A 16,379-nucleotide genomic window follows, 5' to 3' on the forward strand; every position below is an offset into this window, starting at 1 on the left:
AGGTAATCAATCAAACCCTTGTTTGGTTTAGGTAATAGCTGATTCCGGGGTAATATGTGATACCTGACACATCAGCATACGTCAGCAAATTTGGTTATCTAACCCGGAATTAGAAAACCAAGAAAAACTGAGGTTTTTCTGGATTCCGGGGTTAAGTAATTTTTGTTTACAAAAATACCCTTCCCTAAACCCTCTCCTGATCGCGAGCAGCCGTCCCCGATCGCGCCGTCCCCGAGCCTCTGTGCGAAAACCTCCTCTCCTTCGCGAGCGAACCTCTCCCGTCGCGAGCCTCTTCTCCCGTCCCCGATCTTCTCCCGTCGCGAGCCTCCTCTCCCGCGAGCGAGCCTCCTCTCCCGCGAGCGAAAGCCCTAACCCTAGCCCGCGAGCGAAAGCCTCCTCTCCCGCGAGCGAGCCTTTTCTCCGGCGAGCGACAGCCCTAACCCTAGCCCGCGAGCGAGCCTCTTCTCCCGTGAGTGTGCCTCCTCTCCAGCGATCCTCTTCTCCCGCGAGCCTCCTCTCCAGCGAGCTCTTCTCCAGCGTGCCTCCTCTCCAGCGTGCCTCCTCTCCAGCGAGCCTCTTCTCCAGCGAGGCTCCTCTCCAGCGAGAAGATTTCCAAATGTAATCTTGACATATGATGTGGTAAAGTATGCAGAGCATTGCTATGAATGTTTCCTTTTACAGAGGTCTATTACATGCTTTAGCAGATTTCCAAATGTAATCTTGACTATCATCTCTATCATTTTTGATGAGGCAGTGCAATTATCATCAAGCAATGACACTTTCTGTCAGTCCAGATATGAAAATAGCTTACTTACTGCCCCCTGAGATGGTATTGAATGCTAAACATGATCTTGAATGTTGTTCAAGATTTGAAATGATAGAAATACAATACATTAGATTTATTATCCGTCTTAGGATGAAAATATGTTTTTTCTTCTATTCCTCTATGCCTTTTGTAGTAGTAAGGTTTTAATGTCTCCATCTATAACTTTTAACCAATTATAGAGTTCTGAATCTGCATTGCCATTTACATTAGTTAGTTTTTCACCATTTCTCATTTGGTCTGCTGTTGTTTGTCTGTGTAAAACCGAAACAGACAAAACTGTTTATCCACTCCAACACTATAATACATTTGACCTTTTCTCTAAATTGTTAGAATTGCTTCTCAATATGATGCTGAACATCAATCATCCTTGCCTAAATTTTAATACAGGCTGATCTCCTCAGACAGCAGACATTGCAGCAGATGCACATCATCCTCACAACCCGTCAGGCGGCACGGGGTTTGCTTGCTTTGGGCGACTACTTCCAACGCCTTCGCCCCCTTAGTTCGTTATGGGCTGCTCGACCGTGCAAACCAACTTCCTAAACAATGAGATCAGGTACCATGGTGATTTGTCATTTGAAAAATGTGCAACCAACCAACTCGGCAGAGGAAGGGGCATCAACAAAATGGTTCCTAGCCTCCATCAGGATCATTATCATAGAGAGTATATATTCAGCAGAAATTGCAACAAGTGCGCCAGTGTAGATCATCTGGGAAAGTATATCGTGGTGGTTCTGTAGCTTGTTTATGAACATGCCATTGGTTATTAGTGCTAATCCTTTTTCAGTACAAGGGCAGTAAGTAAGTTTGCCATGAAGGTATTCGATATCAGAACCAAACAGCTCTTTCCCAGTATGTATATAAATGCTTGGAGTTCACAATTTAGTTCTGAGATCTGAGTATCATATTATTATAAATTAAATAATGGTAAAATATAAAAAATTCTGGTAAATAAAAAAATAATTAAATTAAATTAAATTCTTATCTTCATCACTATGTGGTCTGTAATTTATTTGGCAATAATAATAATGCAAAATAAAATCATTTGGCATTCATAGTAAGATTCACTGGAGACATGAAGGGTGAAACCTCGGTTGCAGTCCATCCCAAAAAAGAATATATTCTTATATAAGTATCAAAATAAATACAATGATCTTACAAACACTATTATCATAAAACTAATTTATAAGTATCTCTAATTTTTTATTTTATTATTAAAATAAAATATTTTATATTTATTTTATAATAATTAACAATGTAGCACTGTCCATCTCTAAGTTAGCTGCCTTTCCAAGTTAATTTTAAAAATAATTAAATATTAAATTAATTTAATTATAAAAATGATTATAATTGATTTAGGGGTAATATAGTAAATGTTAAAGTAAGTAATGTATTAAAACCTTCAAACAAACAAGGTTTTGTCTCATTACTTAGGATTAAACCAAACAACATTGGTTATGTTTTATTCCCTATAACCTTGGTTATGTGATTACTTGGTAATCACATAACCAAGGTAATCACGGATGACCCCCAACCAAACGCACCCTGAGGGTAAAGTGATAGTAGATAAGAAAGAAGAAATAGTGCATCCCAGATTCACACTCAGACGGAAAAGTTGTACAGGTAGCTTCGCTATCAATTATGAAGTGTGACACAGACATGAGATATTGAAGAAAACCCTTGCGAGTGTCATATGATCTTCAGTAACAGATTATAAATCTTTTTAGTGATTCTATCTCGCGCGCTTTGTCAATACGCAATCTTCTTGAAAATTATGGTGAAATGTTAAGCTATGTGCCGAACATGGGAATCAATTATCAACACATGCAACAAGTCAGATCCCCATGAAAAACAAAAACAAAGGTTTCCCGTGGTTCTATATTTTTTTTTCAAGTGATAAAGATGGAAAACGAGGTGGAGCTCCCGTTGTCTGCATTAAGGTTGTTGTTAGATTTTGTTACGATTTTAGCAAGGGGCCAAAATATTGGGCACCTATACTACTTCTGGTTCCTTTGGGCCTTGGTCCAAAAAAATCAACCCCAGCACGATGTGACACCTACCTCTAGATGTGATTCACCCATTATTGGCCATTGGGTTCTACTACAGAGACAAAGATGATTTCGAAGGTTTTTGTTTGCATTCCACCTAGCTAGCTGACAAATCAAGTGGAGAATCATTGTTCACAATCATCGTCGTCAGGTTGTGCCTCCCTAGTTTGAAGACTTCTGATTATGATATCTTTAATGTGAAGCATTTGATTCCTTTCTACCCTGATAATGATGTGACCAACAATTTAAAGGCGAATTTTTTCTACCCTAGTGAGAATGGTGTAAGACCAGAAGCAATTTTAGTCCTTTTTACTATTTTATCAAGTTAGGATTTTAGGGGTATTTTCATCTTTCACAGGGTTAGGGTTGAGTCTATTTAAACTATTTGTTTAGTTGTTTTGAGACAATTTTGTTGATTAATAATATTTCCGCTGTCTTCTTCTTCGGGAAGCGACGAGTTTGCTTTTCCTAATTTCTAGTATTCTTTGGTAGAATCATCATGTTTTAAAAGGGTGCTTCCAGTATTCATGCTCGAATCAACAGATTCAATAGTTTCCGCTACGTCAGTTAATATTACAAGGATGTTGAATTATCTAATACCCTCATAAGACGCACGAAACTCTTTTAGTACTAGAAAGATGGTTGATATTCTTGCAATAATTTGTAACCTATTAGTCTCAAATATCAATAGAAATTCCATTTTTTTAATTAGCATACTCTTATATTTAAAAGCAAATAAGTACAAAAAACTCTATCAACAGTGCATGATACAATCTCATTTTAATTAAAGACTGAAACTCCAGCATGACTTAAGATTTTAAACCTTGGCCACGATGTATACCCCAAATATGATAATTAAAATGGTAATAAGTATGCACGTAAAAGTTGATGACATTAGAAGAAAAATAAAGCCTTTGATATCATACCTTGGAGGAAAATGGTGAGCGGACTCCTTCCCGAGTGATGTAAAGCTTCAAAATTTCAGGTGAAAGATTTTGGGGGTAACCAAAATCCATAATCTCTGAGAATCAAACAAGAAAAGATAAAGGTCCATGTTTGGTTAGATATCCTAGCTGCAAATATATCATCCATCATGCATCTGTAATTATGTTCTACATAATGAAGTTACAAGGGAACTATAAAGTTTAGTACTAGAGTTGACATGATTGAGGCACAGACAATAGTTTATGGAATTGAAATCAGCATAGCATTGGCTGGGCTGCTTGATGATGATAGTTTAAACAATCAACAGTCATATTATTAAAAATATAATTAGCAACAGATATATTGGATTGATGACCATATTATAATTGATAAGTAATGGTTATCAATCAACAAGTATTCGTAAATAAGAATTGATGGCTTATATATCACAATATTTAATAAATATTCCTATAGTATAGGGTGAACATTAATACTATTAAATTATTAATATTAAGTTGTTAACTTTTCCTTTGCCTCTCGATCATGGGATACCTGCTGCCACTGCCCATATCCATCTAAATTCCACATCCAACATTTGCTCTAGTTGCCTTAGTACTTGATCAATGTGCATGCATCCACCTCCACTTCACACATCTTATATTGTTGTTGCTGTCACGCCTAGCAGACGTATGATGGTTTCTCCTTGAATCATGATTGGCATCTGATTTTCACCACCTTCTTCCAATTCAAAATGGTTTTGGCCCTCAAAGATTTCCTGACAATCAATGTAGGGCAGTCTGACTTTTCAAATAAAGTCAGGTTAGTCTTTGTCAATCTCGATCCAACACAATATAATCTGGATTAGGATAGGTGAAATTTTTAATTTTAGCCCAGATATATCATGTCATAATTCATTCAAAAATTTGTATATGCTGTCGGTTTGAATGGATAGGAAGCCCGTTTGCAAATTTCTTTTCCTATCTTTTTCTAATAAGTAAATCATGAACTCCTATCAAACATCAATTAAGAGAAAAGTAACAAGACAAAGCCAACCATTATTATATGAGTTGGGTTGAGGGTCCAAAAATAACTAGTCACAGAATTGCCGACAACCTTGATACAAATAGCATCCAGCTAGTTTATAAGACGAGGAAAAAGAACAAAGTATTGATTTTAGTAATCAATTATTAATAGATTTTACTCAAAATTAATATACTAGAAGTCTATAGGTAGGGGGATGCCAACCTGCTAATTGAAACAAACTCGATGTGGCTTTCCCCCCTTTTTTCTGAAATTTCCATGAATGGAATAGTTAGTTTTTTTTCATTCTGATACATGATAGCATGTCCCTAACATGTTTGTAATCTTTCCTGCAAATTCCCAAGCTCCAATACACTTGAATATTTTGTGGTTATAATAAAATGGATTTTATTTGCCATCAGCATATGGAAGGGAATCTAATGATGTAGTAGTTAACCTGGAGATATGTGAGGTCGTGACTAATGATAAAATATGATAACAGTATAACTTAACCAACCACTTTATGATAAACAAAGATCATAGTATCCACAGAAGTTGTAGAGACAATAATCAACACTTTAAGAAAAAGTGAACAACATTCACATGCCATCTTGTTAGTAACCATCATCAATAGGCCTAGTGCAGAAAGTATACAGAAATGCAGACCATTAAACAGTATAACAGCCTTAACCAAAGAGGCTATCTTTCTTACTGAAATTCTAGTGGCAGTACAAAGATGAAAAACTAATTTTCTTGTCCAGATTTAGTAGGAAACAAACTATTCCAACAGACAACAAAAAATTTAAGCTCAAGAAATTAAGTAGTATCACATTCAAATTTAATGAATCTGCACATGGATTCCTTTTGTACACAAAATAAGCCATGTTGGTGCCATAAGAAAAGTAAATATCATCTCATAAAACATGGTAATGATAGTATTAGTAATGAAGATGAAAAACATTTTTCTCCAAATAAGTTGTGCTAAAAACAACTACAAAAAGGAATTAAGTAACAATGAAATAATTTACAGAAAGCAAAGCTATCTGTCTACACAATATTTATGCCATAGCAGATATGCGGTGCATACCATCAAGAAGCTCATAAATCAGAACAAAGTTATTCCGGATGGCATCTTCATCAAATGCACCTCCAAAATATGATTTAAATAGCACAACAGCCTGTTTATTGGCAAAGAAACTCAAATATTAGAAAATATGACAAGAAAAGATTTAACACTTTATCGCACAGATTAAATTTTTTTTTCTAACAGGCCTAACACCAGCTATCAGTAGATGGCAATACTTGACATGTCATGTTTGGCCCAACATGAAGTTGAGCCCTATCAGGCTTGCCTGATCCATTTGTAGGCCAATCACAACCTATATACTCTTTTTATTATTTCCATATAAAATTTTATAATTACCCCTAAATTATAAAAAAATAATTGAAGATATCTTATTCTAACATTTTAGATTATTTTATTTTTAAAAAAAAAATAAGTATGATTATTTACAATCTTCTATTCTTAAATTTTTAGCCCATCAAGTTGGCTCAAGCTTTGTTGTGGTTGGTGCAAAACCATCCTAGGCAGTGCTCATGTTGAGCCAACATGACTGACTAAATTAGTACAAATCAGGCCTAAGTTCATAGCAAGCTTGGTGTGGAGCCATCCCGGACAATCTCTATGTCAGGCATACATGGCCTGGCTAGATCCAAGCCAAGTCAATCTTAAGCATGAATCTAGGCATTGCCACCTCTAGTTGTGCCTTGATCGTACAACCACTTAGCATCTAGTTCCATCTAGTGCCTTTACAAACTTTGCTTTCTCCTTGATTTCTCAAACTCATATGATGCTGCTCTATAATATGCAATTTCCTTCTTTGTGGCGTCTCAAGATTTATGTAATATTTATCATCACAAAGAGATCATTGTTAAATTGTCTCAATTATTATGTCTCAAACTATTTGTATCGATCTTGTTTAAAGAGGTATTTAGCAATATTAGCTAGTAACATTCTAGCTCGTTATTGGAGCAGCTTATCTAATTTTGTGTTAGAAAAATTTGCATAGTTGCCTTCGGGGTTAAGATTCCATGTTAGAATAAGAAAGGCAAAATCATGTTATCCTTGCCAATGCATTTGTTATCAATAATTGTTCGATGTTGGACATCCATGGCCAAAACGATGTTTCCACTTGAGACACATTGATTCAAATAATAACCATTGAAACCTAACCAGTGCTGAAGGGATAACATTCCAAGGTTGTGAGATGCATGACTTAGAATTTCTTTAAGTGGCAATAGTTTTACAAGAATTACATAGGACTGCAAGGATAATTACTTGAGGTCACAGGCTAAAGTTCCCCTTCTAGATTCTGTTTGCTTATTTAAGGAATGAGAGTGAAAGATCAAGATAGGTTCAGAACTAGATTTTGGTATTACTAAACATTTTGATGGATAATTTCAGTAATTAAATCTAATTACAGTAATTCCTAAATATGATAATCATCCAACCTTAAAGTCAAATAACAGCAAATTGCATATATTAAATCTAATTGTTACAGTGAGTTATAATTTTCAACTTGTGGACATATGTAATGTATGGATCTCCCAGATATAGGCAGTAACTGTGTTAAACTGTTAATAGCTGTCTCTTTTCATGTTCTCGTCACTCTTCATGATAAATTCCAACTCATTAACTAGCCAATGAGAAAAGACATAAAGATGCTGACAGGACTAGTAGAAGAATAATAGCAATACTAAGGAACACACCTCAGCAACGAACTTGAAAGCACATGCAACATTGGCATTGCTGCTAACGACAATCACGATGTACACATTGCTAATTCTCATGTAGAGAAAGGAACAGCCTCCAATTCCACTGAGAAGAATATCAGTGCCAAGTTCTTTTGTTTGCATGATATGCATCCGAAAAGCATCCACCATATTTCCACTGAGAAGAGTTCCAGACATCAAAAGGTCGCATTTTAAAGTAAAAGCGAATAAGAAAACACAGAGCAGATAACCAGAAATGGAAAATCAAAAAACAAAAGGATGATCTAAGCACAAATTTTGATAATTATATAAGCTATCAAGACTTAAAGAGGAGAATCTGAGCTTCAAGAAGCATATTATTGAAAAAGGGTATGATTCGTGAAGTCCATTTCCCAAATTTGTAACTTTTTTTATGAGATGGCCAAGAAGACATTTTCAGATTTTATCCCGCAAATAATACTGCCACAAAGAGCCAAAAAATGAATCGAGCAACTCGAGATCGATACCAAATGAAGAAAGACGCTTACTTACTTACCCAACATCATCGCGGTAGAGACGATTAATGAGGACATCTCTGTTAGAATTAGCCCTTAGTGTCAATTCGGATTGAGTTGGACTCGAGTTGGACTCAAGTCAACTCAGATTGTATGAGACTCGAGTTGGACTCAAGTCACACAAGACAATTCGAATTTATCAAAAGATTATCATGCATGAGATACATGATCTTCCTTAAAAGAAGAGAAAGATTATCATGCATGAGATGCATAGGAGTTAATAAAATATTAATTCCTTAGATCACTAAAAACCAAAACCCTTCATATCCCATGGTGGGATATAAAATGGGCGATTGGCTCTTGATGAAGGAGTTCTTGGTGCTCTTGATCTCCCTCTTCCTTTTCTCTTCTACCACCTTGGCCGAACCCTATCTTGTGGCTAACACCACAGTTTGGTTCTTCTCCATCTCAGTGTTCGTGTGGATACCATGGAGGTGCGAACACACTGATCGTGCTGAGATCCGTGAACCTTTGAAGGCAAGAGTTGCTGTCGGGACTGCGAAAGATTCGCATCAAAGGTAACCTCGATTCTAGTAGGTAGAATCATCAAACGAGTATGTTTTTCGCATGGATCTTCTGGAGGGATCCTATTTTCCGCTGCGTATATGCGATTAAAATTGTTTGATGACGCATATAGATCCCTACAATCTCCGCACAGATTCAAGAAGTAAATAGCAGATGCCTTGACAGGCATCTTGTAGGCGGCAGAGATTCCAGGCCCAAAAGGACCGGCGCCTTCCTAGGTCCACTAGAGCAAAAAACCATTATGTAATTTATTATATAATTTATGGATCTAAATATCAAATTATAAGAGATAATATAAAAATAATGGAATTGTATTGAATTAATTGGTTTAAAAAGATAATAATAAAATATTATAACATGATCATGCAAAAAAAATAACTATAAGACAATCTTATTCTATATATCTTCTTATAAAATCGTAACACTAAATAAGGAAGGGCCTAGCTAGCTGAACATTCATGGTTGTCTTCTTAATTCACCAGCAAAGAAGCAGCTAGAGAGTATAAAGATAGAGCAATCTCAAATTCTGGGCTAGCTCACTCCAACAAGAACAGTGGAGACAGCTAGATTTCAAAATTAATACCATTCCATTCCACTCCAAGTACTGAATTGATAGCACTTGGGTCTCGGAATCTCATATGATTAAATAAGTGATAATCTCCAAGGAATCGAATCAATTTGAACCAATTCTCAGAAATTAATCACTTTTTTACTTTGCAATAAAATAAATGCATCAAAGTCTTCTTATATGTGGTTCTATTCTTTGTATGCATGCGCGCAGCTTATGAACTTTGCGGTTTTGATTCACGATCAATTTAAGATGGCATTTGCTTCGATAAGAATTTACGAAAGAACAATTTCTAGCTAGTGCACTCACACATTCTCCGCGCCTTCTCGGAAGAATTAATATAGCCATGGTATATAATTGACTCTTCCTTTAGCCGGCCTCTTCCGGATAAAACTGCATGAGAATGCATGGTTTTGGAATTAAGAACAAGTTGCAAGAAAAGTCAAGAACAAGTTGCAAGAAAACGCACAAAAAATATGTAGCTAGACCAGATATGATGCTTAATTATGTTCTTCTTCTTGTATGTCGGGGTTGAATGAATTATATGAACAACTTTGGCTGTATGAGTTTGTGTTGGTGCATTATATATCTTTGTTATTAGTCAATGAACTTTTTAGAATAGAACGTTGAGATCTTCTATTTAATTTGATATCACAACACAAGAAAATTGAAGATCCTATATATCACTCATATCTTCCTAGTAACAAGCAGATATTGTTTGTTGATGCATATGAATTATATATGATTCCATCTAAATATTTAGAAAAGACCTGAGGAGGAAACTGAGAAGACAAAATAACCTAATAATCACACAAAGAAATACAAAACTAAAATTGAATTGATTGGCTAATCACTTATCTCAAGTATTATAAAAAACAATTTTATATTTATATATTGGACCATTACACTTGTCAATGGACGTAGAGCATCCCAACTTCAACATATATGTCTCCTCATGCCTATCATGATCCAAAGGTATGAGTCTTTTTTTGAGATAAGATTTTCTTTGTATCATATAAAATTGATACGATGGACTTGCATGTTTACTTATCCTAAAAGCTAGCTCCAACTGTTAGAAAATAGATTAATTAATTTTATGCTTATATATTGGATCACTGCACTTTGCATATGGGACTCATGGAAATGGAGCATCTATCCCACCTTCAACAAAAACAACACAAGGTGGAGAACGAACATTTGTTAGTTGAAAGAGATTAAACTCGATCGCTGAATCATCAAGTTATTAAACAGCTAGGAGGACATTTTCTAAAGTTGAGAGAGAGAAAAACTTGCCTGAGTCCAGTTGTGAAACCCAGAGACCTCTTTCTCTATTTCCTTCCTTTTGATCTCTCCGACAAATACATGTTCGAAGGCTGATGAAGAACCAGAAACTCCACCTCGACCATACAAATCGAACCATAAGCTAGCTGGTCATCATTCTCTTGAACTGCTCATAATTTTCAGATATAATTTCCTTGGAAACTAGATAGTGAGTGATAAAGATATTTGATTGGTGCAGTCCTCCTAATTTAATTTCCTCAATAAATGCAACTTGCTCATGCTTCTCTTCTGAGGTGACCACTTCTCTGCACCCTTCATCTGGATTGTAGTTATCAAGAAGAGAACAAAACCTAGATTAAGTAGGTTAGTTGTCTTAGGATGTACGGAATCACTCAACCAAGTGAAGAGGCTGCCTGCTTGTGCCATGTCTTCCTCTTGATCGACTTTTTTTCCTCTGCCACACTCGATCTCGTAGTCTTTGCCAGGAACCAGTCGATTTACATCAAGTTCCCACAATCTACTGCATGCTTTTGAGAGGTCATGAAGCTCCTGTCTTGTTGGTTCTACATTTCCAGCATGCTGGGTATGATCCATATACTCTTGCTCATCAGGATGTTTTTTGTATGTACTCTAGGTTTCTGCTGGTACCTGCGAACTCTGATGAATGCAAGAGGAAATTAATTGTGTAGGAGGACAAAATTGAGAAATTTCTTGACGGCTTGTATCATATTTTTAGAGAAAAATAAGGAATTAAGCGTAATTGCTTGCTCTGAATTGGAATGGTGAACAGATTGTTCAAATATTTGTTGTAGCACATAGCAAATTGAAAGATAAATATTTGATAATAATTCTCACTGTATGAGATATGGCTAGTCCTAAAAAAGCCATATCAAGGATCTCGGTCACCTGTTTCATTATTTCTTTTGTTAAAACAAATCACATTTGTTCACCTTCGTGTCCGACGTGCCTTCGTGGAGTTCGATTAGTTTATTCTAAAGATCCTTGGCGCTTATGAATGGTCCGACTCGGTTCAGTTCTTTCTTGGTCGGCCCGCATTGGAGTGTTTGAGTTGCTTTTGTGTCTGTCTCGATCTTCTTCCTTGTGGTCGCGTCCCACCTTAGTGGTAAACCGTCATTGTCAGACGGGATTGTGAATCTCATCTAGATGACTATTCACATCTCCATTTGTGTCTTCAGGTGACACTCCATCCTATATTTTCAATAGATGAAGTCTTCCCCTGAGAACAAAGGTGGCCTTGCAGTGCTGAAGCCTTCCTGGTGGGCCATTGCTCTAGCACATAGAAAGATAGAGTAAACTCATTCCAAGACTTGATCTTAGATTAGCAGTGCGGGATAAAAAAGATAAAAAATTTCAGAAAAAATCTTTAAAAATCTAAAACTAATTGAAAACCTCCTCGATCAGTGGTTGCACTAGATTCAAGTTAAGTGCTAGGATCGAGTTAAGTGCTAGGGGGGGGGGTGAATAACGCTTAAGTATTTTTCTCGATTTTTAAAAATTTGAGCGTACGATCAAAGTGTAGCGGAAGACTTCGTAAAGTAAGAACAAGAACAAGATAAGTTTTTTACTTGGTTCACAGTCAAAGGTTGCTACTCCAAAGTCCACAATCTGTGATCATTTTTGAACAGACAATCCACTAATAAACTTGTTTCCTTACGGAAACAAGTTGTAAAGAATTACAAAAATATCGCGATAAAATAATTATCAGATTTATAATTAAATACAAATTCGTTATCCAAGAGCCGGAGCTTTGTAGAGCTTCATTTTGATGCGAATCCAGCATTACGATGGCTTGAAAGGATGCTGCTCCACGTTCCGATCGACTCGACCGTTCAGTTGACTTGAACCTCGGCTTAAGTTGCCCGGAGTCAAAAGACAAGTTAGTTCCAAATAGATAAAGGATAAATTGAAGAATCAATTTTCTGAACTGATTCTTGGTCTTAACTTTAGATTTTCAGTGAAATCTTAGGTTAGACCGACGCCTACAGTTCCACTTCGGGAACGCGTCCCGATCCACTCCTCTCAGGAGAATTTACCTGACTGCCAACCAAGTCCTCCACACTTGTTGGACTTTCTGTTCGACTTTGTCCTTGGCCCCCAGGAATTTGCTGCTGCGACTCGGTCCTCCAGACTGCCTAGATTTCACCAATCCTATGGTCCTCCTGACCGTACTCGATTGGACTTTGGCCATTCTTTTCGGACCTCCAACACTACATGAGCTTGCACTTGCTGCACTCGACCTGCCAAGACTTTTGCCTGATCCTCCAGTTTAGGACTTGTCCTTGCCTAGCCTACAACTAAGACTTTATTCTTTGCCTAGCCTTAACCAGGACTTTACCTGTACTCCCTACACACTAGATCAGAATATCAGTTCAATAACACACTTAACTTGAACCTAGTATCATTATTAAAATCAAGGTTTGATCATCTAATGCTTCCTACACCAACAAATACACCACTAAACCACCTGTAATGATTTATAAGGAAAAAAAGTGCAATTAAAATATCAATTCAGTTATCTCACGAGGGCTTGGGACTGAAATGCCCTCAAAACTTCCACAAACGTGTGGGTTGGGTACCGTTATTTACCGCACACGTATAATAAGTTGATATTATTATATGAAACAACCTACGTGCATGGTCTCCTCAGCTCCACACATCAGTACCAACAAAATTAATCTTCCAAGTAAAAGACAAAAAAGAAAAAGAAAATGGTAATTTTATTATTTATTTATTTTATTTTATTTTATTTCCTTTATCCTCTGCAGATTCGACGGTTCCAATATAAATACTGCTAGCTCGATGGTGTCGCTGCACTGAGAGAGCTCCTGTACCTGTCATCAGTCATCACAATGGAGGAATTAGCCAGAGAACCCTTCAATTCAAGAAGAAGGAGGAGGAGGAGGAGGAGGAGGAGACCAGAAGCAAAAGCTCATGGCTGCCGAGCAGCAGCAGCAGCACTCCCCTCGCCATCTAGTGGCATCTCTCAGAGACTTCCTCGTATACAAGTTCCGCCAGGCAAAGCGGAGCCGGCGCCGGCGAATCGGCTGCTCCGGTTCCTTCTGCAAGCTCCGTGACCTCCAACGGTCGGAGCGGGAGCAGTCTCTCCACGAGCCCTGCAAGACGACCACGACGACGACGACTTCCGTAGTTTCCAATTCCTTCTCTCGCTCGCCGGCGTCGATAGCCGCCTCCACGGCGTCGTCGTCGCCGCCGCCGGCCGGAGGCTCATTCCGGGGGATGGCACTGGGGCGGCTCTCCGTTTGCTACGAGTGCCACATGGTGGTCGACCCCATCAATGGCACGCCGAGGTACTCCAACGTGAGGGCGACCGTCTTCACCTGCTCCGACTGCGGCGAGGTCTTCCTGAAAGCCGAGAGCTTGGAGGCTCACAGTGCCATAAGGCACGCAGGTACTCATCAAATTATATTTGATCCATTTTCTCCGCTAAAAATTTCTGCTTTCCGATCGATAATCGTTTTTAATTTCTTTCTCCTCGATCCTCAGTTTCAGAATTGAGTCCGGAAGACACTGGCAGAAAAATAGTGGAGATCATCTTCCAATCGAGTTGGCGCAAGAGACGAACAGAAGCTTACACGATCGAGAGGATCTTGAAGGTCCGCAACACTTCCAAGACCACCTCGAGGTTTGAAGAATACCGCGACATGATCAAGAACAAAGCTGGTAAGCTGGCGAAGAAGCACCCGCGATCCACCGCCGACGGCAACGAGCTCCTGAGGTTCCACTGCACCACCTTCACCTGCACCCTCGGCCTCGCCGGCGCAACCACCCTGTGCGACTCCGGTCCCCATTGCAACCTTTGCAGCATCATAAAGGACGGGTTCAAGCCCAATTCGAGTGGAAGAATAACAACGATGGCCACCAGCGGCAGAGCTCACGATGCCACTCAGTCAATCGCAAGGGAGGAAGAAAGAATCGCCATGCTGGTGTGCAGGGTGATAGCGGGCAGAGTGAGGAGGAGCCTGCAGGATTGTGGAGAGGAGTACGATTCCATTTCTGGCTGCTCCAATTTAGATGAGCTAGTTGTTTTCAGTTCCAAAGCAATTCTTCCTTGCTTTGTGGTCATCTATCAGTGCTGCTAGCCGCTGCTCCTTGTCCTCGGATCGGACAAAGATGACGGAAGATGCTTTAGATTGTGTTCCTCTGAAAAAGAAAACAAATATAATGTGACAGATTTATGCTGAAAGCAATGTGGCATCGGAGAAGAAGCCAGACGCCAGCTTGTGAGTTTGTATCCATGTCCATGTCGATGTTTTGTGGGTTAAGTAAGGGTTATTGTTGAATCAGAGGGCTGAGAATCTCGCTGAAACATTGGAACCCATTTGTGCTTGGAAGGTAGCTAGCAAACGTAGTGCTGTGTGTGTGTGTGTGTCTCTTTGTCTGAGCAAATGTGTCGTTACTTGTGGTTTTCTTGGCTTGTTATTATTTGCTGTGAACAATTCGCTGTTGTAGACTATAAACGTTTAGCAGGTGCCTTCAGTTAATTTTTTGATGAATGGTATTTATAATCCATGCAAAATTATCCTAAGTTCTGTGCTCGAATGATATAATCAGCTAGCGCCTTCATTTATTTCTCAAGTATACTATGTTAACAATCGAATTAACGATGAAATTAATATTAAGTTATTAAATAACGATGAAATTTAAATTCGATCGTTTATTAATGATCAAACATTAATTCAGTCGTTGGAAATTGAATGCCCTAACCTCGATGTCCTTATCTTATTCATAGTTTGGTTAATTGATGCCCCCACTTGTAAGAAACAATTAATCTTATGCAAAATGAATGTTCTTTATATAGTTTTTGTGAAGCTTGATAATCCATTAATTGTGATCACAATTATTGAACACTTGTAATGTCGATTCAAATATATGAATTATTGAACAAAAAAAATAAATGCTTACATCGATTTTTATGTCAATCTTGATCGAAGGTAGATCGATCAATTCTTCACTATTCGATGTTCCTCCTCCGGAGAGATTTCCATAAGACATGCAGTCTCCGAAAAAATCTTGCAACAATTCCTTACCTTTTATCCTCCTTCTACTTCTCTTTGTATTTCTCACTTCCTTGGATGTAATGATCGAAGTGTACCCTTTTTAATGGCAATAAAAAAGCATCAATAGCTTTATCTGTTGTTGTTGTAATTTGTTTCAGTGGTTGAAATGAGAAGTTGTTTACATTTGGTGAAAATTCTGGAAATTTTGCTGATTTGGCACGATGTGGTTGACTGATAATATCAGTTTCTTTAAATGTGCCATTTCTGATAAAGGTTGTATTGTATCTAACAATTGCTGGATTCTGGAAATGCTGGAATCTGTTTTGAAGTTTTGCGGATAGTATCAGTTTGTGAAGATATAGCTGATTCTGGAATATGGAAATTTCTGTAAATATGCAGTGTCTGAATTTGAGAATGTTGGAATTTGACACAATGGTTTGAACCTGCTAAGTTGTCTGTTTCAGCAGATATTATCAGCTGTAGTTGCTGCTTCAATCAATGCTGATTTGTCTTTTCAACCTGCATTAGAGTTACTGAGTGTTATGAAACTTTGATTTGTCTTTTCTCCAGAATGGTTGTATTTTGCGAATTTGGCACAAAGGGGCTGATAAATGCTGCTGGTCAGAATTGCAGAAATAGGAAAAGCATGGAAGATCAATTGCAAATTAGGTTTAGAATGAAGCTATTAAGTGTTAAATTGTGGATGAATCAGAGAATTAAAATTCTGAATCTATTCTGCAGAATTTTGGCACAATAGAGGTTAATAAGATGCAGAAATGTGTTGAATTTGGAAAACAGTAGAATCCAGAAACTAAAATGAAA

At 37.8% G+C, this 16,379-nt stretch overlaps 2 protein-coding genes and 1 pseudogene across 2 annotated transcripts; 1 reads left to right on the forward strand and 2 right to left on the reverse strand.

The window, feature by feature from the left end:
• Positions 1-5,876: 5,876 nt before the first annotated feature.
• LOC141816702 (AP-2 complex subunit mu-like) lies at positions 5,877-8,838 on the reverse strand. Its single transcript, XM_074704454.1, has 4 exons — positions 8,790-8,838; positions 8,126-8,162; positions 7,588-7,768; positions 5,877-5,996 (listed from the first exon to the last, which is right to left on the reverse strand). The coding sequence occupies exons 1-4, from the start codon at positions 8,836-8,838 to the stop codon at positions 5,877-5,879; spliced, it is 387 nt and encodes a 128-aa protein (XP_074560555.1).
• Positions 8,839-9,606: 768 nt separating this feature from the next.
• LOC141821705 (uncharacterized) lies at positions 9,607-11,653 on the reverse strand (annotated as a pseudogene).
• Positions 11,654-12,689: 1,036 nt separating this feature from the next.
• On the forward strand, positions 12,690-14,639 carry LOC141821706 (uncharacterized). The gene is made up of 3 exons (XM_074709059.1): positions 12,690-12,803; positions 13,402-13,948; positions 14,044-14,639. Exons 1-3 carry the CDS (start codon positions 12,690-12,692, stop codon positions 14,637-14,639), a joined length of 1,257 nt encoding a protein of 418 aa, XP_074565160.1.
• The last annotated feature ends 1,740 nt before the right edge of the window (positions 14,640-16,379 follow it).

This window comes from Curcuma longa, chromosome 2 (assembly GCF_044706935.1).
Source record: "Curcuma longa cultivar G26 ecotype Majalengka, Jawa Barat chromosome 2, ITB_CL_G26_1.1, whole genome shotgun sequence".
In the NCBI taxonomy this organism is placed as follows: Eukaryota; Viridiplantae; Streptophyta; class Magnoliopsida; order Zingiberales; family Zingiberaceae; genus Curcuma; species Curcuma longa.

Bases quoted from the DNA above. Each gene is read 5' to 3' on its own strand.
- LOC141816702 (XM_074704454.1), bottom strand. From the start codon at position 8,838: ATGCCTGTCAAGGCATCTGCTATTTACTTCTTGAATCTGTGCGGAGAT. The intron at 8,163-8,789 runs GTAGGGATCTAT...ATTCTAACAGAG, and splicing joins CTTGAATCTGTGCGGAGATT to ATGTCCTCATTAATCGTCTC. The intron at 7,769-8,125 runs GTAAGTAAGTAA...AACTCTTCTCAG, and splicing joins CTCTACCGCGATGATGTTGG to TGGAAATATGGTGGATGCTT.
- LOC141821706 (XM_074709059.1), top strand. From the start codon at position 12,690: ATGGTCCTCCTGACCGTACTCGATTGGACTTTGGCCATTCTTTTCGGA. The intron at 12,804-13,401 runs GTTTAGGACTTG...TGGAGGAATTAG, and splicing joins GACTTTTGCCTGATCCTCCA to CCAGAGAACCCTTCAATTCA. The intron at 13,949-14,043 runs GTACTCATCAAA...CTCGATCCTCAG, and splicing joins CAGTGCCATAAGGCACGCAG to TTTCAGAATTGAGTCCGGAA.